Below are 26,726 nucleotides of genomic sequence, written 5' to 3' on the forward strand. Positions count from 1 at the left end.
TACTGTATGTAAGTGGGCTGATGGATAGATGTAGCAATGATGTGGGAATTCTCTGTATCTAGGCTGTGTTTGCTGCACATGCTTACATTTTCTTTTGCTGGGAGATTTCTTTAGAGAAAGTTTTTGAGACACAGGTATAGCTCACACAAACTCAATTTTCAGCCAATTTATCACACTTTGTAGCTGTTGTAAGTGCCATATTATGGTCAGAGTTTTTTTTTTTTTCTTCTTTTTTACTGGCCCTTGATGGAGAAATAGTAATAATACTGTATTATTGCTGAATGACTGCTTTTTTATTAAGCAACTTAGAAGGTTGATATAAAAAATTATATAAAGTGATGATGGCCTACAAAATGAAAATAGCTACTTCACATATTGGTGTGAATATAATATATATAATATATATAAGGCTACTAGTTCACTTGTTATCAGCTATTTCTCTGACCTGTTTGGTTATGGTGCTTGGTGCTTGAACTTGACTTCAGTTTGATCTCATACCTCTCGTTTTTCAGCTCTCTGTTATCTATCAACAGATTCTTCTTTGGACTGGACTGATTCATGGTTTAAGAAAGCTATTTACTTTTAGGAACAAGATAAATGCATCAAAAGATGTGTCTTTAGACTAATCTTAAATATACTATAAGTGTTGATACTTCAAGCTCATAAAAAATTACATGTACTGTCTTAACACCCACTGTCCAGTCTGTAGTCATACTTTCAAAACTGTAAACACAATTAACACAACAGCTGTCTCTTGTGGACTCTACTATTAACACAACTGATGCTCTTTTCACAGCTTTTTTATTACTTACACTGGAACTTACCCAGTCGCAAAATTGTGAACTGTAAATCTTTCTTGTCTTCTTCACACAGTGCTGTAGAATTGAACATTTCTATCCATCTGTATCTACACCTGCTTCATCCTGTTCATGGTTGCAAGACAGATGGAACTTATCCAAGAAATAATTCAGCAAAAAGTGAGGGGAATGCCACCTGGTCAGGTCAGAACTGAAACTCAGTGTTTATCTACTAAAACAAGCTGAACGCAGCTGATTTCAGCTCAAGGTTCAATGGTTCAATGACTGCAGGAGACACGAGAATACTTGTGATTGAATGGAGGAGTCTTTGATGTCCAATGAGAACTTTGTTTGCAGCCCATCCAAGAATTCCTCCCATACTTGTTTTTCCTCAACCCCTTAGGTAGAAAACTGAAAGATCATTAGTCACATGACCTAATGTTCCTCTTGAATGCAGAGGATGATGGTGGCTGCAGAGCCATGTCAGCTGAGAACTGCCAGGGGTGGATAAGATATGTCAAGGTTTTTTTTTTTTTCCCAAGTTGCGTAGCAAGAGATTACATTGGATGTGATATAAGCAAGAACATGTGACCAGATGCTAAAGATAATGCTATAAACAAAACATTAGATTTTTATAACCTGTTGTTTGCTGATCAATCTAGAACATGAGAAGACATTGAGTTCTTATAATGAAGAACATTTTAAGCAGTAAAACTGCAAAAGCTTTTTAGCAACTCTTTTAAAAGCACCCAGTAAAAGTAAGGAAATGCACTGCAATGCAACTGGGTGGTTCTTCAATTGTTTTTCTCAAAAGATTTTTCTAGTAAAAGATGGTGCCACTTTAAAAATTGCAAGTATTTGCATTTTGTTTCTAATTATATGTCAATAGATTTATGATTCCCTGATATATATTCAGTGCATATGGCAAACAAAGCAGTGCTGCTTTCATCCATGAGACAGGCACCCTCTGTTGACACAAGTGATTGACAGCTTCTCAAAATTGTTGAAAGCATTCCCATTGTTTGTTCTTGCAGTTGCCAATAAACTCGTACAGCAACCAGTCAAAGTCCCCACTGTATAATTTGACAGTAACAGATGGCTGGCACATGTTTGTGTACATACAGCACATATGTAGGTCAGGTCCACCATAGTCACTGGTTGCCATAGGAACTGGGCCTCAAACAAGAGCGCAGTCTCTCCAAGAAATCGACTCATGGCTCAGCTTCCACACCTCTTTGCAGCTGACTCTTTCAGATTATGCAGGAGATTATGTGGAAATATGAATATGGACACCAATAAAGCATGTGAGGGTTTACAGCACTCGGCTGAGGAGAGGGGAGATGATGCATTACTTTAGATCAAAAATCCAACACACATCTGGCCAGTGTTGCCTCTGTCACTATTAACCTAAATGTATAGTAAAAAAAAAAGAATCTCATATTACCCTTTGACCTGGAATATTATCTCTGCCTTCAGCTTGGCGCCTGACTCTCATCTACTCATGAATGCTTGCACATCACCTTGGGCATTCATGGGCAACAGAAAAGGGATTCTCCCTGCCTGTCTCTAGAATATACAGATTTATTCCATTTATCCCCCCCCCCCACACACACACACACACAAACAAATTTCCACTCTGTATGGTAAGAGCACGTGATTGGATGCAGTGAGCTGGTGATGCATGTTGAATGTTGATGAAGTTCTTCAGGCTTTTTATTTATTTATTTTTTTAAGGGAAGAGGCTGTAGAAAGCTTCCTCTGTGTCTGCAAGAGCAAAAGGAAGGTAAGGAGCAAGAGGAACAGACCTCGCAACATTATTAATCAATGTCAAACCTGCCCTCTCTTCTCATTTAGCCCACCCATGTGTGTACGGTCACATAAAGCAAACAGTCGCACAAGACTCCTTGTGATGCATTGTTGCCCTTTTTTATCTTGTCACTGATTGTCTTTATTCTTCTGAGAACTGATGCGTTTCCCTACTCCAGTTAATATTGCCTCATTCTCCATCACACCATCCCATGCCATCCTGCAGTGGACATATACAGAAGCTTGCTTTGTCCTCACAGTGTCCTAGTTTTTATGCCTGCTCAGACTAATGAGGTGAAAAATTAGCTTGAGGCAAGCCAGGGAAGCTTTTAGGGTCAGCAACAAGCAAACCAATTTGGTGTGGAAAAGCTGCATATAAATTATTGTGAGTTAATTTGTTGGCTAAAGATGAGAAAGTAGATGACAGCTTATAATGTTACACGGACAAACTACATTTGTTAAAACATCCCCCTTTATGAAGGAGTCCTTTGGCATCAGTGACCTGGCGCTCTGACTGTGGCAAACACTATTGGATCATTCTGGACTGTTTTCTTCTCGACAAAGAGAAAGATCTTCACAATAAAAATCACTTATAGAATCATGAGTTTGACATAAGTTTTCCAGTTTTCAATTTTTCTTTTGGTTTCCTTTTTATTTATTGTGCACCTGTTGATTTGTGCAAGGTGACAAGCAGCCATTGATGAGGTCTGGAAATGCTGTCATGTGGCATGAACAAAAAAATATGATACACCCTTAGTACAGTAACATGTGCACATAAATTGCATGTTTCCATCATTTTTTCTACATTGCTCAAATTGCACTTTTTCAAATTAACTGTGCATTTGTTTTGTTTTTTGTTTTTTGTCTTGTTGTTTGTTTTTGTCTTCCAATAGTTTATTGGCATCCGACTGAACAAGTAGAGCCAGCAGCTGTTTATCTCCATAGTCCAGCATAAAGACCTAAATAGACACTCCACATTGTAATTTATTTTGGATCAATCTCCCAGACACACACGTAGATGTGCTGTAGAAAATATCCATAATGACCACAGAATGCATATTAATCATTAGTTGATGGACAATGCAAATCATTGCAATGCTCATCTATGTGAAGAAATTACTTTTTTTTAAAATAGATTACATACATTAATATTTGGAGGCATTTGGTGCCATTTCTCCTTAGCTGAAACACCTTAGTGTTTATTAGTTTTGTCTTTCCATGTAGTTAAGATTGAAGAGACACATGTAAAGTACCCTTGAGGTTTTTGCTTTCAATGAGAAAATCTTTGCCTCACTAAAATGTTAAAGCTGTTTAGCTGGCAATCATACTTCAACATTTTTCCTCTAGAAACCCCCAGGTTTAACCCATTTAGATTCATGGCATCCTCTGGCTATGGGAATTGCAATACCCATTTGATGCCTTTTAACAGTTTTTATCATGTATTTGTATGTAATACGCAGAAGTTGATCAATCTGCATTCAGGAAGAGCTTCTTGCTGTAGGGTATGTGCAAAGATTCATTTTTAGCTATAAGCACTCTTTTGTGTGGATTCTGAGGCAGGATGAGCTATGGGTTTTTTTAGCCAAAATTTTCTTTTGTATATAATCTTTCTAGAAATTGACTCAGTATTCCTCTTGGGTGAAAATATTCTCCAAAGCAAACAGCTCCTGCCCCTGAAACTCATCTGATGGTTGAGTCAGAGATGATGCTGACTGCCTTCATTTCCTATTTAATGACTCAACACTCACATCCAATCACTGCAGCACTCTGATCAAAAAAGTGACATCACATCATATCCATCGAAGATAAATTGTGCATCTAGCTATGGTAATTTAGATTTAGGTTGCAGATTTAGATTGCTTTGAGTAACTCATATACTTATTTTGACAAAAGATTCTCAAAATCAAAGAAAACATTTCAGGTCCAGGATCTATAGATGTCTAAAGGTTTCGTAGTAGACTCTTGAGAAAGGTAATGAAACTTCATTTATGGCATTATCAGTTTAGTTTTAATTTTAACTCCAGTTGACACACTGTAGATGGATGAGATGCTCTGACATAACACAGCAGACTGTCAGACTGTCATGAGAACGAGTTTTTTTCACCTTGAACATGGAGCTATGATGAATCAGAAGCAGTGGCATAGAGCAGTGAGTCATCTAAACACAGCAGTCAAATGAATTAGATGTGTCTTGTCAATGGGCTGACACTAAATAAAAAGCGAGTAGCATTTTGACAGAAATTTAATTCTTTGCTCTGCCTTACTCACGCCCTGCACACACAAAATGTACGATCATTAACATTTCAACCAGACATTTAGCTGTGACAAAATATACCCAGTCTTGACACCAGATATGCACAACAAATATCAGACTATAATGACCCCCCCCGCCCCCTGCCGCTACATCCACAGAGAAGTACATCAAATCAAAATCAAATGCTCTCCTGTGTTTAGAGTGCCATCTTGTGGTATAAAGAGGAATTAAGTAATTCCTCCAAGACTTGAAAAATCCCATTGATTTCTTTAAATGCACAATGAGTTTTACAGGTTAATTTAATTTGACTTTAAGCCTCTGAATACACATGAATAAACACTGTCTGGTGTTTTAGTACTTATTGCACAATTTGCTGTTCTCTAAAAGGGTGATTAACCACATAAAAAAGAAACAAAAGACAAAACAAAAGTGTTTAAACCATGAATGAAACCACTGAATGTTCTGGTTTAATGAGAGTGTGTATTTAAACAGGTGTATTTAAACAGGCCATTTAAACAAGTATACACAGCCAAATGTAACCACATCAATTACATATCATTCAAAAACCAAATAATGGACTAGGCTGAAGCTCATAGCTTATATATATCCTAGTGTCTTCCTCCAATGAATTAAATGTTAATCAGACCATCAACAAACTAATGTGACATTTACATGACAAGTTGTAGAAACATTGACATTTTGTGATGTACTATACCCACCACTGTTGTCAGGTTTGTTTCAATAAATTGTTTGAGGTTAAGAAATTACCATGGTATAATTCTACTGTAATGTTCTACAATCATGATGCAATATCAGTGTAGCATGAACTTTTTACATGGTCTTTAAATTTGACTAGAAAACTTCATATCCTTTTGCATATTTAAATACTGAGCATAATATACAATACTATACTCATTCATTCATTCTCTGTACCGCTTAGTCCATTACGGGTCGCGGGTAAGCTGGAGCCTATCCCAGCATTAACAGATGAGAGGCAGCGTATATCCTGGACAGGTCACCAGTCTATCGCAGGGCCAACACATAGGGACAGACAACCATTCACACTCGCACACACTCCTAGGGAGTCATCAGTTAACATAACATGCATGTCTTTGGATGGTGGGAGGAAGCCGGAGTATCCAGAGAGAACCCACGCATACACGGGAAGAACATGCAAACTCCACACAGAAAGGCCACCGGCCTCAAGGTTTGAACTTCCCCCCAGTCGAGATTTGACCCAGCGACCTTCTTGCTGTGAGGCTGCGTTGCTGATATATGCTTAATTGCATAGAGAGAGAGAGAGAGAGAGAGAGAGAGAGAGAGAGAGAGAGCGAGAGAGAGAGAGAGAAAGAAAGAAATTAAATAAAGTTGTAAAAGTCAATCAAGCTGTTGGTGTCATAAAATACAATTAAATTCACTAAAAACTCAACAACAAGATAAATTTCATTTATATGTGCAGCTTATAAAATTACATATATTTGATTAATACAAACCAGCTATGTCCACAGGTTTTAAATGTTTTCTTGCTCAAACACACCTGATTTAAATTAATGGATTTTTCACAGGCTTGTGTAAAACTTGTTGTAGGGATGTCATTTTAATTGAATCAGGTGTGTTGGAGCATAAAAACAATTAAAACTTGCAGGATAGTGGCCCTTGAGGAACAGATTTGGACATCCCTGAAACATCCCTGACCGAGATCGTCAAAAAACTAAAAAGGTTTTGTGCAAAGATTTTAGCTCACTTTATTTGAGGCTAATTTAGAGTTAAATACCAGAGATTTTGGGAGTATATACAAGTATATTCTTCAAGCTCTTATATAAAGTTTTGTGTAGGTTTTTCTGCAAATCTGCATTTACAGATAAATGAAAGTGGAGAAAACATGATTTTTTCCATTTTCACACGTCCTAAACTCCCTGCCTTCAGAAAAGGCATGCAACGTTTGGTCTGGACGCAATCCAGTATTTCACAACATGGTTCCTGGAATTAGTCATTAAGTTTCATTTTACATTAAATGATTCCACCGGAAACACAATGACAATGTGTCATCTAGCAGCAGTTTGCATGAGGAGTGAGGATGAAAGTTTTACAGAAACCTTGGTTTGTGAGTGTGGTGATAAATTGTAACATTTATACAATTCTTTAAATTCCAGAGAGAAGGCGGATAAACACGTTCAAGATATAAATACATTTGCTTGCAGCCAGGTCCAACCAAGAAATGTAAACAAGCTAATGACTAAGTGAAATGGTGCAAAGATAAGTGATTACTTGCCCAAGGTAATAGAAAAAACTACACATAGAAAACTGATCCAACTACTTAGTTTTCTCCTCTACTTTCTCCTTTATTTCCTAACAAGTTTAATTCTGTTTACCTCTGGCTAAACACACTGCTTGTCTATTTATTACTTTGGGCCGGCAGTCTTCTCCTGTAATATCATTATCTGGTTCTGGATGACACTTGATGGATATCACTGATGGAAAGCACTGAATTAGAACAGGCAGCCATGAAGTTACCAAATTTGCAATCACTGTCATGATTTTTTTTATTATTATCTAATACTATAATATAGTATAATATTGGAAATGAAAATTAGAATGATATACTAAATTTCAATCCAGGTTATGTGGCAAACTAACCTGAACCGGTAATGTTGTAAAAACATCTTATTTCAATTAATTATGTTGCTTTGTTAAATAGAATACTTGCTACCTGCAATACTAAACAATCATGAAATAATAAAATGAAATAAATGCTTTGGAGCTGCCGCATCCTGGCAAGCGAGTTTGTGACTGGGATTGACATGTAAAATTGAAATTAAATTATACTTAAAAACATTCAAGTAAAATTAAAAAAAAAATAAGAAAAAGTACATATAGGGAGAAAGGTTGAAATATCCAAAGTTTGGCAAGAATGATGTGTTGTGTTTGAGCCTGGCAATAACTAAATCGATGATGTTGCATACAGCATCAGCAGACAGCACAGAGGGAACTCTGCGTGGGCAATATGGAGCCTTATCAAGCTCTGCAGTCCTCTTTTCTATGATCCCTTTGTCCACGGTCTATGACTGTCCATCAGTTAATGAATAAAGTTTAATTAATTAACTAATTGCAATTCAGTGCTTTACATGGGATTTAATAAAAAGAAATAAAAAGACAAATATACATCAAATGCAGCTAAAGAAATAAAATATTAAATAAACAAAATGCTTTGATTAAAACTGTACATTTTAACAGAATATAAATTAGAATAAATTACAAAATGTTGATTATGGCAGGTGGATTTAAATTAATCAGGGAAAAAAATGCAGGACTAAAATTTATGAAAATAGACTAAAAAAGTAAGAATGAATAATTACAACAGAAATGTGCTAAAATCATCTTAATCATCAAGAAAGCATCGTAAAAGGACAAAATTATTTATAAAAGCCAAGCTGAACAAGTAGTTTGAGTTAAATTGATCAGTGTTGTCAGTTTCTTTCACATCCTCTGTCACTTTGTCCCAGCAGCGTGAAGCATGATGGCTGAAAGCAGCATTACCAAATGTCTTTGTAAAACAAGTTGTCCAAAAGGTAAGCCGAGAGACATTAGAGGTCATACTGCTGATATTAGCTGACCATACCATGCTGTATGTTATTTGGACAGATAAATTGCTTTATTACCCACATGTACAGTTGATGTATGAACGCTGCATTATACATTATAAGATATCCAAACATCTTTTTAATCTTGAACAGTTAAAATAAAATATATCAAAAGGTCAGATTTCTAATTTCAGATGTTTGGCAAGAACGGCTTTCACATTTTACTTTAATTCCACAAAAGACAAAAATATAAAAAGAAATAATGACAATAAACACAAAATCTCTCTTTAGAAAGCATCTAATATAGGACAAAGCATACTTTTTAAATATTAAAATTCCAGTTAAGGTGAATGGGGGAGGGGGGCTCTAGCCTATAACATATTGGGGGGGGATACTCATACACTATTAAATAATCATAATAGTCAATACATTTTGAATAACAGTTACACCAACTGTGATTGGTTTCTTCTATACTGTCCTCGTGAATGCCCCATATAACAGTCAAAATAAGAGTTTAAGTTATATGACTGTAGAGTATAAAAGGTAAGGGTCCAGTTAAAGTCCAATTAAATGACAGTCTTGTAAATGTCATATTTGACCGGAACAGACACTGTAGCGTGAAACTAGGCGGGGCTTCGACCATGATTAAAGTGTTACTGAAACCCACTCTTCTCTAGTTCACAAAGTGGGGTCAGGGGCCCCCCTTCAGGTCTTGGAAGGCGTCTCCAGATGAACTCGCTTGTAATCATTTTGCAGTGCAAAAACTCAGCATATTTTAACGGTATAAATCCATAGTTGATGAACTTTAGAAGTCGCTGCGTTTCAATGATTTAATTTTGTCTGGAGCTGCGAATGACTGAATGGGGAACTGAGTCGCAGAAGGGAAAAAAGGAAAGGATCTCTTCTAGCAGGCATCATCCCCCTCAGTCAGTGACCGCCCACAGTACGAGGGGGGGAGAGAGAAAGTGCTGCTTTGTGAATGACGGGAGCGACGAAGGACAGAGAGCAAACTTTACCAGTAATATTTCAAGCTGCTGACGATTTAACATTCAACTGACAACTTTGGACAGTCCAGCAAGTGATATCTCACCGACAGGAACCGAGGAAACACGGTAAGTCGCGACGCCTTTTGGGACCTTAAGTGTGGTGCAAGAAAGCAGATTGACAGCCTTTTTATTTATTTATTTTCCGACGGAAAGATGCATGCATAGCAGCCCAGCCGTGACTGGAATAACTGTCGAAGACGGAGATAATTCCGGAGCAGAGCCCAACTATATATCCCCACAATAAGACTGACTGTTGTGAAGACCAGTGTATCCACTTTTAGATTGATTTTGGGGAGATTGGGAAGATTTTGGGGGGTATTTTGAAACTACCTGGGTTTTTTAATTGCATCATATATGCTAAACTAAATCCTCGAAAACATACAGTTTTATTTATTTAATTCAGTTTGTCCATGCGGCCTTTAGTTTTGATTAAATGAAATCTGAAGCTTTTCGTGATTTCATTCAGTTTCCATCTGTTTGTGTGTTTCGCAACATGTCATGACTCATGCAGAGGACTCGCATTCCCAATGCCAACATACAAAAAAAAATGGACCCATAGAGGACTCATTCATCATGTTTTTCCTCATAAAGCTGAACTACAAAATAGATATAGATAAAATTAGATCATAGTGAGAAGCCTTTTTATACAGCCTGACACAGGATGGTTGAAATGAAAGCACTATTTGAGTTGAGTCACCAAGTTATTTCCATTTGCTGAAGAATGCAACTGGTATTATTATTATTATTATTATTATTATTATTATTATTATTATTATTTCTTTTTTTCAGAAGCTTCCTGCTATTGAGTCATTTTGAAGAAGCTGCAAAAGATGTTAGTCAGTTTGACCACTGTTGTCTGTCTCTGCTTGGTGGTGGTAGTCAGTGGTGACCCCTGCCTCATCATCAGCGAGATCAATGCTGACAACCCAAGACTGGACACCACAGAATTTGTGGAGTTGTATCACACTAGTGGAAAGCGGGCCTCGCTGGATGGCTACACTCTTGTGTTCTATAATGGTAATGGAAATATAGCCTACAAGGTGCTTGACCTCAAAAGCCACACTACAGATGATAGAGGTTTCTTCCTGGTGGGTTCGGTGGAGATGCTGCCCAAACCAGCCATCCTCCTGCCACCTAATACTGTCCAGAATGGCCCAGATGCCATCGTCCTCTACCACTCATCTGCTGCTCGCTACAGTGAGAGGATGAACGTCACTGCGGTCGGGCAGGTGGATGCAGTCGTCTACATGACTCGTCGCACTGGAGGTGCAGAGTTCCTGGCTGAAATCCTGACTCCTGGGGTGCCAGCTTTTGTAGAGGATGAGGCTGCGCTCGAGGGAGACGAGTCAATTGAGAGGTGTCTGCTCTCGGAAGATCAGTGGGGCTTTCAGGTGTCCTCGCCCTCACCGGGACAGCGAAACAACTGCACCCCACCTGCTGCTGCCCCAACCACTCCTTTGATTACTGAGCTGAAGCTGGGTGGAGGACAGGTGGATGGGTTTGTGGAGCTGACAGAGGCTCCAGCTGCAGGTCCTCTAGCACTAGTTGTTTTAGATGGGAAAACAGACAAGGTCAGTGTCAGTGTGGATGTGGACACCTCCACAAATGGATTGATCTCTGTGACCATAGACAAGAAATTCATGAAAGGTCAGTGCTCTCGATAGAGTAATTTGCCTGCATTTAAAATTAAATGTTGAATTATATTTAGATTAAATAGACTTTTTCTTTTAGTTTATTTACTTTTGAATCCGTGGATTGATGTAATTGTAAATGTTTTATCCCCTCGTTTTTTTCTCTCAGGAGATGAGTCTGGTGCTGTGGCTATTTACAGCGGCAGAGCTACAGACTTCTCAGTGGGAAGTCCACTGAGCCAGATTCAGCCTCTAGATGCATTTGTGTTTGCCGGACCTGGTAAAAAGCCAAGTGCCAACCTTACGGAAACTCTCATCCCCGGCAGGCAGCCATACCAGCTTAGTAACAGGCAAGAATGTTTTTTTTTTTGTTGTTGTTTTTTTTTTTATATATACAGTCTCAAACAAACCTTATTAGAAGGGTGTATTTAAGAAAATCATTTCCTCTTTGGTTAACATCCAAATGTTAGTATTGTTCAGTTATTTTTGTAGTTTTGAGTGTTGAGCAACACATAAAGAGCATTTATGTGGAATTAGAGGCTGAGCTTGTCACTTCAGTTCCGCTTTGGTTCGCACGGTTTAGCCAAGGTCATAATTGGCCTCTGACGTGCAGGGACTCACTTAAAAAATTTGACCACAGCTTTATTAACACCTTCCTGTAAAAATGTGGACAGTTTTATTTTTTGCTATATGTGACTGTTCGTCATTGCAGTGTTGCTTTGAATAAACTTTCCAGACACTAATATGCCAATCCATGATGAATCACCACCTAAATTAGCTTATTTTAATACAAAGATTTATTAGTGAACAGCATTAAGGGGGTAAATTTGTCTGCCAGCTATTTAAAATTGGAATGCACCAATCTGCACAAGCTGAATTTAATGTTATCTAGCCAGTAGATCACAATATGGTTAAGCCAAGCCAAGTTTATTTAAAAACAGCAGGTACTAACCAAAGTGCTGAACACTAAGAAAACATAAAGACATAAACATGAGCTAACAGTGAAATAATGTGAAATATAAAATAAGATCATAATAAAAACAAGATAAAGATAATTTCTGTTGTTTCCTATTGATTTCATCATGCCATCAGTCTACGAGAGGGAGGCTTCTATCTCAGCCGCTGTGGTGTGGCTACTTGGACCAGAGATCCTGGCATCTTCTGGGAGGCCCCGCAAACTCCTGGGCAGCCCAACCAATGCCCCTGGCCAACGATCTGCCCTCACAGCTTTGGTAAGTTTTTGAATGCCATTCATGCATAACAAATCCATTTAGACCTTCCCTGTGCACCTATATGGAGGGCACCTCAAATGTATATATTTTCTCCTGGACTGTTGGTTCATCTAGATACAGTATTTTTGGTGTGCGTTGCCAAGTTTTGGAGATATCAGCTATAAAGCTATCTGTCATTTCTTGAATAGCATGGAGCCATATGGCAAGTCAGCTTTTGAGGCCGAAAGCCTCTGCATTAAATACTATATGTTATCAAACTCAGTGCATGCTTGTCCTCATAATCCTGTTGAAACTACATATTATTGATTTAAGTTTGCGCCATTATCTTGTTTACATTTACATTTTATTAAATGTTAATGGTGCATGAAATGGTAAAAAAAAAAAACAACAGGAATTAGAGAAAGTAACAAGCAGAAGAATCTAAAAATATTTTTTCATTACCATGGTAAAGCATTACTCCGAGACACTTGGTTTTTTCATGCTAGGGGATTTCTGTCCCTCAACAATATGCTGACATCAGACGTAACAGGCTTCATCATCCACCATCAAGGCAACACAGGAAAAGTTAAGTGGCTGAAACAAGTGTTGCACAATATAGAAGTGAAAGTTAGTGATTTACACTATCGTTCAAAAGTTTGGGGTCACTTTGCCATGGGATTCAATAGGGAAGTGACCCCAAACTTTTGAACGGTAGTGTATGCTGCTCCTAGAAAGAAATATGTTGTACTTTCACTCATATTAAAATGAATGAAATTTAGTGGTTTGCCATATGGAAGTGTTTTATTAAGAAAAAAAGATCCCACTTGCTTTACTATGACGGCATGGTTATACCATATAAGGCTATAGTTTGTATAGAAAGACGGCAGCAAACTCAGATCTTTTTGAGATAAAGTATGACCCTTATTAGGTTTTATATAATCTGACGGAAGGAATTAGAAAAGATGATAAAAAGGAAAAAGAAAATATTTAGTAAGTCAAGCCAAGTATTTACTTGTTGTTAGAAACAGAATATCTTTGAGTTGGTCTGACTGAATATGACATGACAGTTTTTATCTTGTATTTGTGGTGTTTGTGGATGGAGTAGAGGGCAGCCTGAAGCAGTGTTCTCATTGAGCACCCAGATGGCCTGTGGGGAGAAGCTCGTATTGAGTCTCTATGCAGGCCCTCAGGCTGCAGGCTTCCTGATGGAAACACAGAAAACAGGCCATGATCTGGGTGATTTGGGCCCCCGGCTATCCGCCTTGTTCTGCGCTGCTGAATGTGTACACGTCCTGTAGGGATGCGAGGCAGAACATGGACCTGCTATGTAGCACGGCTTGTGGTTTAATGAGGTAATCTCAGATTCTGCTGTGGATTGTCAGTATAAAGCTGGTTAACTTCATACTGGGTTGTATCACCATGGAAGCTTATGCTGGAAATCTAATTTGCTCCAGAGGATATAAAAGCGCTGCTTCTAATCAAAGACAGACTTTCCCTGATCTTCATCTTTATGAAAGATGTGTCAGCTGAGGGGGATGCTTATGTAACCTAAAACAGAGCAGCTTATCCAACGCAACAACCTGCATCAGATGATCTCTGTAGATTCATATTCATACTCAACATTTGTATTATAAAATCTTAAAATTAGTTAAAATCAGTGGACAACTTCAATGCTTTATATGGAATTTTCTGAGTCTGGATGACTGAATGGTTTTATTTACATTTATGTTCTTTATTAGGTGCAAGGAAGTACTTTTAACACCCATTTAATGGCATGCAAAATTGTTAGATTTACTCATTAATGATATAGCAGTAATTTGGATCGGCTTATTAATTAACATTCTCGCATCGTCTGTATGTTTTTTTCATCTTCCTTCTTTGGCTGCAGCAGCTGTACTGCTTCTCAGATCTGTAGCCAATCTGTTTTATATTAACACAGAACCTGGGTCGACAGTGATAACCAGCATCGTAGTATGGCTTAGTGAGATCTTTATTAAGCTAGATCCCTTAAAGATACCCTGGATATGTTAAACCTGCTTTGTTGTACAAGCATCTATCCAGCAAGCTGTCTGTGGTGCATGCATGAAATGTTCACTACACCCTAGTGGAAAAAAGAGAAGATTAATGTGCTGCTGCGCTCCAACCACATTGCCCCTAAGGAGCTTTTCACTGTGGGAACCATGTCACGATATGTTCTGATTGGATTAAATACATTTTTTTGTAGACTTTTATACCATCTTGTGGTGGCCAAATTCTTTGAGTAGCTGTTTGTTGTTGCTCACGCTCTCTGCTGGAGTCTCTGTGATGTTAAGAAGGCAGCAGTCCATTGTGTGTCTTCTCCAAATTTCTACAATCCGCTTATTAGTCACACTGGTATTGAGTGAATGGATGTTGGTTCTAAAGGCCAGTTATCTTTCATCATTGCTGTTAATTAGACTACTTCTTGTGATCAGCAAAGATGATCAACTTGTTGAATGTGCATGAGGAGCACAAGTAAACAGGATGGCATTTGATTACAATTTAGCCTTTTTATTTCTTATTATAATGTACTGTTGTATATGTATGAAACAAATGAGAAATGCAGCTTTATGTTTCATAAAATACTTGATTAAATTGTGCAATGAGTGGTATTTTGAAGGTTTGACGTTGCTGCATCAAGCAGATTCAGTCTGATAAACTTTCATATGATCCAGTTGATATCAGTCAAGCTTGAAAGAGATTTTAAGAATGACTAAATTATCTCAGCTTTAATATTTTATCTGTAATATTTTACATTTCCTGTCCTCAGTATCAGAACTCTTGACCCAGTTAATTCTTGTCATTATGCTTTAGTGACTCCAGGCGGTACTGATTCACCACCTCACCTTCCACCTTGGGGAAATAGTGACTTTTTGATCAATGAGCTGAACACTGATACACCCGGCGCAGCTGAAGATGGCGAGTACATCGAGCTCTGGCACCCATCAGGTCGCAGAGTGTCTCTGCAGGGAATCTGGATTCTGCTGTTTAGTGCACACAACAACAAACCTTACAGGGAGATCAGCCTGAGTGGACACTTTACCACTGCCAAAGGTTATTTTCTGCTGGGCAGTGACAGGTTGGTGCCAGCTCCATCACTTCGCCTGCCTCCCAACACCATCCAGAATGGTCCAGATGCTGTGGCGCTCTATCGCAGCCCTTTCGGCCCACCTTCAGCTACCCAGAGGGGGATCCCTACCAAAGGCCTGCTGGATGCAGTGGTGTACCGACAGAGGGGATCAGATAAGGAGGCACAGGAGCTGAGTAAAGCTCTGACTCCAGGACAGCTGCCACTGCTGGAAGATCCAGGTGTTCTGCCTGGGGATGAATCCCTCAGCCGGTGTAGAGGCCTGTACCCCTATGACCTGTCTGCCTTTTCTGTGAGTGAAGGGGAATAAGGGCATGTTCAGAAAATGAAACAATGATTTCTGATGCGTAAAGTAATTTTAAACTGTAACCTGAATTATACATGTGCTTTCTACTCTTGTAATATTGAACCATCACAAACATAGCTGCTTATTTATTCCTTCACATTCTCCAGTATGAAACTCTTTACAAAGCATATTCCATAAATTTTTCCTCAGGTTAACTTAAAAATTATGTTATCGCAGTTAATTCTGTACTACAAAAAACTTGCAATGATCATTGTAGGTGGCTCCACCCACTCCTCTGAGGGAAAACAGTTGCCCCCGCCCTCCTCCAGCCCCTGAGGGTGTTGTCATCAGCGAGGTAGCTAGTGGCTACTGGACCAATCACAGCCAGCAGAGGGCCTTTGTGGAGCTTTATGGACCACCGAAGACAGATTTGCAGGGTTTGGTACTCTCTGTGTTTGACCAGGAGCGCAGTGGGACCGTCATTGCACTTCCTTTAAATGGCTTGCTCAACCATGATGGGTTTTACATCGTTGGAAATGTCACTGGAGCAGGTGAGAGGAGCGGAAGATCCGACTCCAACGATGCAAAATATTCACCGTCTCCTGCTTAAATTTTGTGCCTATATCTATTTTCTTTTTACTGTGTACCCTCTATATGCTCCTTCAACTCATCTCTCCTCTGGATAGATCAGACTTTCCCAGAAGGCTCCACGGTGCCAGCACGAGGAGCAGTGGTCCTGTGCTATGATCTGTTCAGTGTGTGTAGAGCCGGCACTGCTCTGACCAATTCCAGCCTCAGAGATGTGCTGGTGTTCAGTGAACACCCGAAGCTCCTTTCTTCACTATCCACCACTAGGGGAGACAAGTGATTCCAGCTCTCGGGTAAACAAAAACTGAGCCAAAAAAAATGAATCACTTTAAATGTTTTAATCAGTTAAAGATAAAATGTGTTTTAAAAAAAAAAAAAAAAGTTCAGTAGATTTAGTGTAATTATACTCACCAGGTGAATAATATTGACTGAAATCTGGATATAAGGTCTTGATTTCTTTTTCAGATTTGAATCACGATTGCTTAACGTTTTAGGTCAAGTTCCCATTTAAAAACCTTAGATATTTAATCATTATAGTTTTGAAGATGATGTGGCATCCCTTGGATATGTTAGGCAACAACTACACAGTTAGATCTTGAAGCAGATGTACTGGGGAAAAAATAGCCAGCTGAAAGTTCTTGGTCAAACTGCACAAGAGGCTAATGTGAAGAATGTACATCTAGGTGAGAATACCAACAAAAAGTGGCCTAAAGAAGGACAACCACTGATTGACGGGGTCATGAGTACTTGAGTTTAACTCATGTGTAGGGGAAAGTAATAGAAGAACCACAAACTGCTGATAAGCTAATGCTAGAAAGATGTCAGAATACAATGAGTGGTAGCTTGCAGCATACGAGGCTGCATAGACTACTCAGAGGGAAAGTATTTGCCATCACTGAAGGTGCATACAATGCACATGTGGATTCTAAAGAACTGGAACCATAGAAAAAAAAACTGAGTTCTTTTGAATCAAATTTCTTGTATGTGGTAGGTGATGTGATGTTCTGGTTAGTATTAGCATTAATATGGATGTTGTTTTAAAATGTACCACTAACTTGAACATTGTTGCACACAACATGCATACCTTCTGAGCAGTGGTATATGCTGATGGCAGTGACCCCTGTCTGCAGGGTAAAAAATGCTTTCACTTTACATTTGTTCTGAACACAGCATTTGAGGGACATGAGAAAGAGTTGAAGGTGTTTAATTGCCTCTAAATTCCCATGATCTCAATTGTGATCAAGCATCCTGTGGGAAATTGTCCTAAAAACAGTCTGATCCAGATGCTCCACCTGGCAACACAATGACATGCCCCGACAGGCCAGGGCTGTTTTGCAGGCACATTGCAAATTTACACAATGTTTGACTAGTGTGTTTAGTGTTGTGGCTGTCTGATTCATTTATGAGATTGTCATTAATTCATGTACATGCCTGCTTTATGATACACAGGCAGAATTTTTAGTTATACATATATACATAAACATCAGATTTGTGTGTTTGATTATATCACTGTCAATAATTTTGTGTTTATCATAAGCTGCATGAACTGTGTGTGCAGGTCAGTGGAAGCTGGTCCCGTCTCACTCAGCCGGTGTTCATGCTGTGACATCAGGAGCCCCTCCTCCTGGACAAGCTCATCTCCCACACCTTACAGCACCAACCTCTGCCCAAGTTCAGCCTTCTCAAGTCAAATCGACCTTGCCTCGGACCCCTGTCTAAAGACTGGCAAGAGCAGTCAGGAGGTAATATTTACAAGTATATTTACCAAACTAAAATAGGTAGAATGTGACATGTTTTGTCTATTTAAGACAAGAAAATAAGCTTAAAGGAGAGTGTAAGCAGAGATGTGTTGGCATGAAGCTGCTTTATTTCACATAGAAGTAAAAGCATGCACATACGTTGGTGCAGATTTATCACATACTTTTCATCTAAACTCCTAAGTGCCAGACTCGGTGCTATGGGTGGCCCAGTGGGCATGGTCCACCTATTCACAAACCAGGCCCTCCCATCCAGGAACTAGCTTTTTTATTTAATTAGGTGTACTTTTGAATATCATTTTCATTTATTTAACAGCTATTTTATAGAGGTACTAAATCATCATAATGAGACTCCATTGCTATTTATGCTCTTTCAGTGCTAAAAAAATAATCTCGAAATATTTGCAAGTTGTGTGTGTTTGTATAAGAAATCTGTGTGTGTAATCATAAAATGTCACGATAACTTAAACACATTATGTTCTATGTGTCCATTGTAACATTAGGCACAAAGTCATTGGCTAGTTTTAATAAAGTAACAAGGAGACTAACACCGTTTGAGAACAACAACAATAACAGTAAGAAAGGGAAGATGTGTCAGGTGTCCTCATTGCAAGAATCAACCACTTCCAGCAGCTTAGATGATTCCAGCAATGTGGACCCTTCTCTCTCCCTTTCGTCTGTAGGCATATATGGGAGATGACCAGCTAAATACATTAATTCTAAATCACTGCATTATCAAATACAGATGATATCTCTGTCGCATTAACCAACACCAACTTTTAATCACAAAATGGGGGGTTAATGCCATTTCAATTACTTTTTTCATAAGTTCAGCTAGATTCCATAATTTCAGCCAGTTGCCTCCAGCACGTTAAATATTTACACTACTGATGGCTTTGCTTAGTTTGAAGAACACTCGACCTTAATTTCATGATTAGGATTTTAACCTTCAGTTATTAATCTCTCTATAAGCAAGTTGGTATTTTCCCACATATTAATTTTTGGTCTCCCAACTGTCCCTCATGAATCTAGTTTGCAGTTATTTATATAGATAAGAGTTTAGATTGTTGCAGTTAGAAGAAGCTCCTTAGGATTAATGTGAAGGGTCTTTTTTCGTCTTTTTCTTTTGTCATTTTTTTCCATTTTTAAAATAGGGAGGAATTTATTATTGTAAATATTGTATTGTTCATTGTAATATAATAAATCATCAAAAATCTGAAAGTCACTTCTGTTTATTCCAGACTGCATACAGTCTAATTCATGGAAAAAAAGGTCGCTGAGGTGGCCCGCTACTTGGAGCAGAGGGTGGTCACTGTGGATCTCTGCGCTGTACCTCCAAGGTAAGATGCCTTCAGTTCTGCTTTTTTTTATTTTTATTGGAAGAACGACAAACTTCTGACATGGCTACCAGGAGCATATCATTGTTATCTGAGTCCAGATCACATTTGACATTATCATTCTAAATAAACAGCTCAGATTTCTTAATGATAGAGAAGGTATGTTCTCACTCACTGGAAGGTGGATGCCATGGCAACCCCAACACTTCACACAGCAGAAACTTGCCTATATAGTGAGAAATCAACTGCACACAGTACCATCTCACATACAGTTTTCACATATTATTTTCATTATATACTGTCTAGAACCTTCATAAATTGTGCTGTTCAGTTGTAATGTTTTTTCTTTCAGTTGACATTTACAAAATATAAAATGACAGTATGTCCTTAACGGTTCAGTTCAAGTGTTTTTCTGTATCTTTTCAAGGAGCCAACTTTCATGCATGTCTGGGTGGCTGCGAGTGTGGGGAAATATCCAGGCGCTGTCAGACTACCAGAAGGCCCTCATCATCCAGACATCACACACAAATCCTTCTCCTGATCAGGCAGACGCCTGTTTGTCTCCCACGACCGATCGCTACACAGGCACAGGTTAGGCGCTTCTTGATGAATTTCTCCAGCTCACCAGCACAACATAGAGGGTTTATGCTTACAAAGAATGCTGCATATTCTTCTGTATCGTTAGATAAAAAGGTACAAATTAGCTACATTGATGTTCAGCCAGTGGGGGGCTTCAGTCAGTGAGTAAAAACTCTCAAAGGTCACACACAAACTACATTTATAAAATTCCATTACAGTTTTACAAAAATCTGTGTAAAGACACATTAGCACAGATATATCTGTACATTTCTATGTGTTATTTCATTAATTTCTTTTTAAAAAAAAAAAACCTTTTAAAAAAATCCAAGTCTCTATAGCATTGTTATTTCGTTTTTCCTTCTTTTTTTTTAATTTTCACAGATTTATTTAAAAGATGAGAAACAGATTTAGTTTTGAAAGGTCAAAGTAGAACTCACATCATTTGTAATAAAAGCACTATATTATTATTTTAACATTATTATTATTATTATTATTATTATTATTATTATTATTATTATTAGTAGTAGTAGTAGTAGTAGTATTTAGGCTTTGGAAACAAATGAAGGAAGAAAGGATTTTTTAAGGTTTTAAGGCTTGCAAGGCTTGATGTGCAACCTGTCATTACCATATTGAAACAGATCAAATAACTCTTGACGAAAGATTGCATCATTTTTAAGTAAAAATAAGGGGAATTGCATTTGAATATGTGTGAGGCTGCACCACGCTGCTTCAAGGTATTTAGATTAATAATCCTTATGAATGTTGGCAGAATCTGACCTATTGAAACTTCTAAAATTCAAAGAAAGCAGTACATGAATAAAAGCTGTTCTCACTAGTTTTCAATTTTATCATTCTGCTTCATGCTGAAAACCTTGAGATGTCAAAAAAGAAATAAATGAAATGAGTTGGATGAAGAGTTGCAGCAGCAACTGCATATCTGTAACAATGCAGTGTAGCTTTCATCAGTTGAAATTTCTCAGCTTGTTGCTATGAACAAGCTAATAAAAAAAATTACAAGTTGTGAAACAAAACTTGTTTCTTATAAAATATAAGCCTTTGCTTCTCTGCCCTTCTGTGATACACAACTGGTCAAATAAATCCAGGTTTTTTGTTGTTCCTCATTTTCTCATTTAAAAAAAAAAAAGCATATCTAATCCACTCATTATTGCATACAAAAGACCACTTGCTGTTAGTGTTGCTAATTTGCCATCATTTGTGATTTTCTGAGGGGATTAGACACCTGCAGCCTGACCTTTCACTTCCTGAGCAAGAGTACGCTGAACCACTTTGAATCCCCCCACAGATTGCTTGAGTTCACTTATAAACATTCTGGTATTGGTTGAAACAGACGCATATCCTGCAGTGATAGAATGGGATGAGCCTGTAACTGACCAGACACAATTTGGGTTAATCCACATGTGATAATTCAGTGGACTCTTGCTATTGTTTATAAAACTGCTCATGATGTGCAGTTTAATAAATGTTGCACAAAAAGTAAAGATTGTTGCTGGATTAGTTCTTTATTGTAATGACACGTCCTGGAAATAAATCTTAAACTGTTGTGAGGCCTGTTTATTTCCTTTTAAATGGTGGTACATATGTAAGGAAATTGCATTGTGACATGGGCAGCAGATTTGAGTATGTGGGTTGTGCCCATAAAAACTCCCCAAATTGTTGGGGGTCTTGTTTTGAGCCTCTGGTGCCACAGATTCTTATAATCAGGTGCCTGATTGTACCTGATTAGCGGCACCTGTGAGCATGGACTATGCTAAAGTGGTCAGTTGGAATGTTGGTCAAAATGTGGAGAAGATGTAGATGAGGCTATGCTGATTGCTGCTCTGATAGGGTTTTGGTGGAGGCAGTGTAATGGTGTGAGTTGGCATTTCCCCTACTGGAAAAATGAGGCTTGTCATTATTGATAACAATCTCAATGCAGAGATACAGTATGTCAAGATGAGATTCTGCAAACAGTGGGAATCCCGTATTTCCACAGTCTGGGACTCTACTCTGTCCTCCAAGATGACAACACTTGACACTGGTGTTTATCAGAGCCTATCTTCAGAATTTGGGACTGGAGAGGATGGAATGGCCTGCCTTCAGTATGGTCCTCGACTCCATTGAACACAGGATAGGCTTGGGAGTGCTGTTTGTGCAGTGACCAACACATTACACACACACTGACTTACTCAAGACAAATGCTCGTTGAAAAATGGGATGCCATCCCACAGCAGTGTGCGACCAAACTGCTGATCAGCATGAGGAGGAGGTGCCAGGCTGTTTTAACTGTGTCTGGATTTCCTACATGCTACTGAGGTCTCTGTTTATTTTTTTTAAATGAAATTGTTAAATTGCCAATTTGTCTTGTCTCGAAAGACTTTAATCACCCAATTCAATAAATTAACCCAAACAAGAGTCAATAGCAGAATATCTATTGGTAATCGGCAGAGAAAATGGGGCATGTTTTTCATTGGCAAGCCCACACATACTCAACTCTGTTGTTCATGCCCAACAAACACATGTTCAAAAAAATAAAAAAAGAACTTAATTTTAAAGGAAAATAAACTTTCCAGTGGTATACAATTTACTGCCAAAGAAGGCCTTGTTGTAAAAAAATTGTTCTTTATCTATCTTGCTTGGTGAAATAAGGTTATATGAATAAAAAGTAAGAGCATGGTTGCAACAAAGAAACAATCCAAATACTAATTGCTTACTTTTTCACGTTTAGTTAGATTTTAGTATTTTTTGTGTGGTTCTTTACGGGGGGTCTGCATCATTGTTTTGCTTAAATGATTAAGTTGAAAAGTGGTAACCCATGCTTGTTTAACCCCTCCTAGCTTCAGCCCTGGGGTTACAGATCGGCTGGTAGTTGCAGTGCTCCTGCTGCTGGGACTTGGAGCTGCTCTGTTCACATTCTTTCTACAGAAGGAGGTGAGCAGGCTACATTCTTTATTGTAGTCAATATGCAAACTGAATTGATTTCTAATAACTTCTTTGCACCATCACAACAGTTTTTCATGTGTTTGTGTAGATATTGTCCATCATTTGCAACGCAAATTAGTAAAAGTTGTGATGCTTTGGAAAAATGCTTATTAATAAATAAGTTAATGAATAATTCAATATTCCAGCTGGGACTCTAATTTGTATTTTATTTTATTGTATTCTGTATGAACCTAAGGATCTAAAGTTTTACAGTCAGGTCCACATACTGTTTAAGTGGATACTGAAACCAGTTTGTTTATTTTAGCTGTTTACCAAACATTTTTAAGATATAGTTATCAAACCAATGTGGGCTTAAAGTGCAGACCTCGCAGCTTTAATTTGAGGGTATTCACACCCAAATTGGAGGAAAGGTTTAGGAATTACAACTATTTAATATGCAGTTGTAGTTGATAGAAATGTTAGGAGTGACAATTAAAAGGTTTGGTACATCTTGAGAGTACACTAGTAAGCTTGGAAATTCAAAAAGGTCTGGACGCCAATAGAAAGATGAAAAAATCCCTTCAATATCTACCCAAGGGAAGAACACTTCAGAAAGTAGGTGAAGCTGATATCTAAGTCCACCATAAAAGATAAGATTTCATGACCCAGAGGGTTCACCAGGAGCTGCAAACCATTGATCAGCCTAAAAAAATAGAAAGTTCACTTTAGACTTTACCAAAAACCAGCTAAAGAAGCTGACTCAGTCCAGGTGAACAGCAATTTTTTGGACAGATGGAAACAAGATCAACCTGTAACAGAAATGTATGGGGAAGAAGAAAGTGTAGAGAAGCCTTGGAACATTATATCTTCTGTAAAACATGGAGAGAGGTTGGATGACATGGCTTCTAACGGCTCTGCCTCCCTTGTGTTTATGGATTGTGACAGAAGGTAGCTGGAGGTAAATCTAAAGGTGTAGGAAATTATTTGTCTTAAGTAATTCAAATGGTGAGGATAACATTGTTGTTTTGGTTTTTGAGTGAGGTCCAGTCTGGAGATGCTCTAAAGTGGCGTGTCTGTTGTTACCTATTCCTAATGAGATTATTTGTTTGTCAGTTTATGAAACAGTTAGCCATCAGAATTAACACAGAAAAATATATGAATAAGCAGCATGTGATCTTGTACTAATGTCACCATGATTTTATTTTATCTCTAACATTGGTCTAAATTGCACAAAATGTGATCACTGAAATTTTAGAGCAACATTTCTACCAGAAATATCCAAACATTATTTAACAAGACAATACAAAACCATTTCCTGCAACTAGTAGAGGCATGGCTGAAGAAGATCATGATACTGAACTGATTTGCCTGGCTTGCCATTGCCTTGATTAATCAGACGTCAGCAAAACATGACATAATGGTTAATACTGCCTGCAATAAAATAAAAGTAATATTAAATGCATGAATCAATAAGGTCCCCCCCTTTTTTTTTTGATGGTTCTCAAACTTTTTGAGCCATTACCCCCAAGATAACATTATCTCTTCATTAGTGGTTTAATGTTTACAGTCAAGGTAAAAATCCCAACTTTATTTGATAAATGTTGGCTTTATATTTTTTACAACTATCTTGTCAACCCTGTGAAATTATCTTGCAACCCCCATGGAGGTCCCAAACCCCAGTTTGAGAACCGCTGCCACAATCTGTGGTCCTTCATGCTTTGACAATGGGATAGTTGTATTAATAAAAGTATATGAAATATATCACACTATAAGCGGACATCATGGTGGATTTGAAGCTAAAATCTCTATTTCTGTCACATTTTCAGATTTATACAATAGTTTACAAATGTGTGACATGACATGTTTTACACATCAAAGATCAGAATTTTAAGTGTAATACCTGTTTACTAGTAAGAGAGGTCAGTGTTTGACACATTATTTTTTTATTATATATATTTTTTGTGGGCATGGTATAGGTCTTAATCCCTGCTTCTCTTTTGATCCGTTTATGTAACTCAGAAAAATAACAAGAAGTTCATGAATATACTTAAAAAGTTATTTATTAAGGTTTGTTCTGGGAAAGGATGATGGTGACATGGACAACATAAAAATAAATAATGGGGTTTATATATGATGGTAAATTTTCTGCTGTGGTGGTGTTTTGAAGGTTGAAGTGTAACTGAGCTTTTCAGATTGTGAAGGTTTAAAAATTTCTGTATATGTGTTTCTTTTTATGTTGTCGTCTGCGTTATCAGGCGTCCTTTGGACTACTCCACCATGGAGCTGAGTGAACATGCAGAGGGACTTTCTGATCTATAATCCAGGCTTTGAATCAACATCTTTCCATCTGGAAGCTCGTGTGTGCGTGAGTGTGTATATATGGGCAGATTCAGCTGAGCAAGCAAGAGACGGGGATAATCAGAGGTTCGTTTGATGTGTGTAGGGCATCGCAGGACAGCTCTGGAACGACTGCCACCGGAAGTGTCCTTCTCTGCATCTTCAGAAGACCACTAATTAAAAAAACAAAAGACTTGTAAATGTTTGTGACAGTGCTATTTTATGTCTCCAGTGTCATGAAATCTGGCAAAGTATTGAGGTGCAACCTCTCCCTGTGAACAGTGCTGGTTACTACCTGTTCTGGAAAAGAAGATATAAGGGATTTTCTTGTTTCTTTGTTTTTCTAAATACTTGAGTCCTTAATGCTCTTTTTTTTTTTTTTTTTTTTTTTTGCCTGACTTGTTTATGTTACTCTGGATAAAGCCTTTAAATGTGATTACCTTGAATAGCTATGGTTTTGATTTATGCAGGAAGCTCAACTTGTTCTGCACTGTTTTAACATCAGCCTATAATCAAGATGATAATTATTAAGCTTACATTTATCCTTAAAAATGAGTCCTGCAACTTGTTGTTTGTCCATTTCAGACTGTAGTCATGCAAAGGGCTTGATTGTCCCTTAAATGTGAATGTCTCTAACTTTGTGTGTGTGTTTCTTTAACCACTTTTGTGTGCTTGCTTAAAGCAAAGTGTTTACATCATCCTGATTTAAAATGAGAAGAAAAGGGTGTGGGAGACTGAAATAATTTCTCAAATGAGGAGTGCTTGTTTTTAGAGGTGAAAGATTGCTTTGTATTCAGAGCTGTTTTATGTTTCACATTTTCTGTGCCTTTCACCTGTGTGATACTTCATCAGCTGATCCCCTACTCATCACATGGACAGTGCAACCCCATCTTGTTTTTGTTCCACCTGAGTTACTATTCCTTGCCTAATGAACTCTGAGATCTTTCCCATTCACAATGTTGCTCCTTCCCCAAACAAGTATGCCAATCAGACTTGACTTTGTGAAATCAGACCAGTTAAACAGCAGTGCTGCTGCTTTCATCTAACGTTTTTGTTTGTTTTTATTGTAAAAGCAGACAATTTTGGGGAATGAAGCCTGTTTTTGTGTTTGCAGTAGAAGGCCTTTCCATTTAATTTGTTTTTTAAGGAATGATTATGAAATGTATTTTAATGTGTATATTTTTAGATTTAGGGTGAGACTGTGTAAAAAGTTAAAAAAAAGGAAACGTGTAATGAGGAAATTTGAACTCAGTGTGACATGCAAGTGTGTTGACTCTTAAATGAACTGCAATTTTTTTTTCTTTCAGATGAACACAATATGATACTTCTGGGTGGAAGTATGTCAGTTTTTCTCCTTTTTTAAATGTACAGATTCAGATCACCATTTAAAATGGCAAAAAAAAAAAAAGAAACGAAAAGAAAAGAAAACAGGAACTTGCAGATGTTATACATACACCTTAAAGCATCTACAGTAAAGTTTCACTGTCTACA

The 26,726-nt window shown here is 37.9% G+C and overlaps 1 protein-coding gene across 3 annotated transcripts; it reads left to right on the forward strand.

The window, feature by feature from the left end:
* Positions 1 to 9,143: 9,143 nt before the first annotated feature.
* si:ch211-183d21.1 lies at positions 9,144 to 26,675 on the forward strand. 3 transcript variants are annotated; one of them, XM_041974735.1, is made up of 13 exons: positions 9,144 to 9,550; positions 10,274 to 11,131; positions 11,285 to 11,465; positions 12,208 to 12,347; positions 15,159 to 15,724; positions 15,996 to 16,269; positions 16,405 to 16,599; positions 17,865 to 18,048; positions 19,305 to 19,403; positions 19,828 to 19,991; positions 22,814 to 22,907; positions 25,154 to 25,259; positions 25,342 to 26,675. In XM_041974735.1, exons 2-7 carry the CDS (start codon positions 10,315 to 10,317, stop codon positions 16,584 to 16,586), a joined length of 2,160 nt encoding a protein of 719 aa, XP_041830669.1. In that variant the 5' UTR covers positions 9,144 to 9,550; positions 10,274 to 10,314; the 3' UTR covers positions 16,587 to 16,599; positions 17,865 to 18,048; positions 19,305 to 19,403; positions 19,828 to 19,991; positions 22,814 to 22,907; positions 25,154 to 25,259; positions 25,342 to 26,675. The 3 variants fall into 3 exon arrangements, with proteins under 3 accessions (XP_041830669.1, XP_041830668.1, XP_041830670.1); XM_041974734.1 differs by having other exon boundaries at positions 25,154 to 26,675; XM_041974736.1 differs by lacking the exons at positions 17,865 to 18,048; positions 19,305 to 19,403; positions 19,828 to 19,991; ... (1 more) ...; positions 25,154 to 25,259; positions 25,342 to 26,675 and having other exon boundaries at positions 16,410 to 16,593.
* The last annotated feature ends 51 nt before the right edge of the window (positions 26,676 to 26,726 follow it).

This window comes from Melanotaenia boesemani, chromosome 21 (genome assembly GCF_017639745.1).
Source record: "Melanotaenia boesemani isolate fMelBoe1 chromosome 21, fMelBoe1.pri, whole genome shotgun sequence".
Taxonomy (NCBI): Eukaryota; Metazoa; Chordata; class Actinopteri; order Atheriniformes; family Melanotaeniidae; genus Melanotaenia; species Melanotaenia boesemani.

Coding starts and splice junctions, on each gene's coding strand:
- si:ch211-183d21.1 (XM_041974734.1), top strand. CDS start 10,315: ATGTTAGTCAGTTTGACCACTGTTGTCTGTCTCTGCTTGGTGGTGGTA. Junction 11,132..11,284: donor AGACAAGAAATTCATGAAAG/GTCAGTGCTCTC, acceptor TTTTTCTCTCAG/GAGATGAGTCTGGTGCTGTG. Junction 12,348..15,158: donor GATCTGCCCTCACAGCTTTG/GTAAGTTTTTGA, acceptor ATTATGCTTTAG/TGACTCCAGGCGGTACTGAT.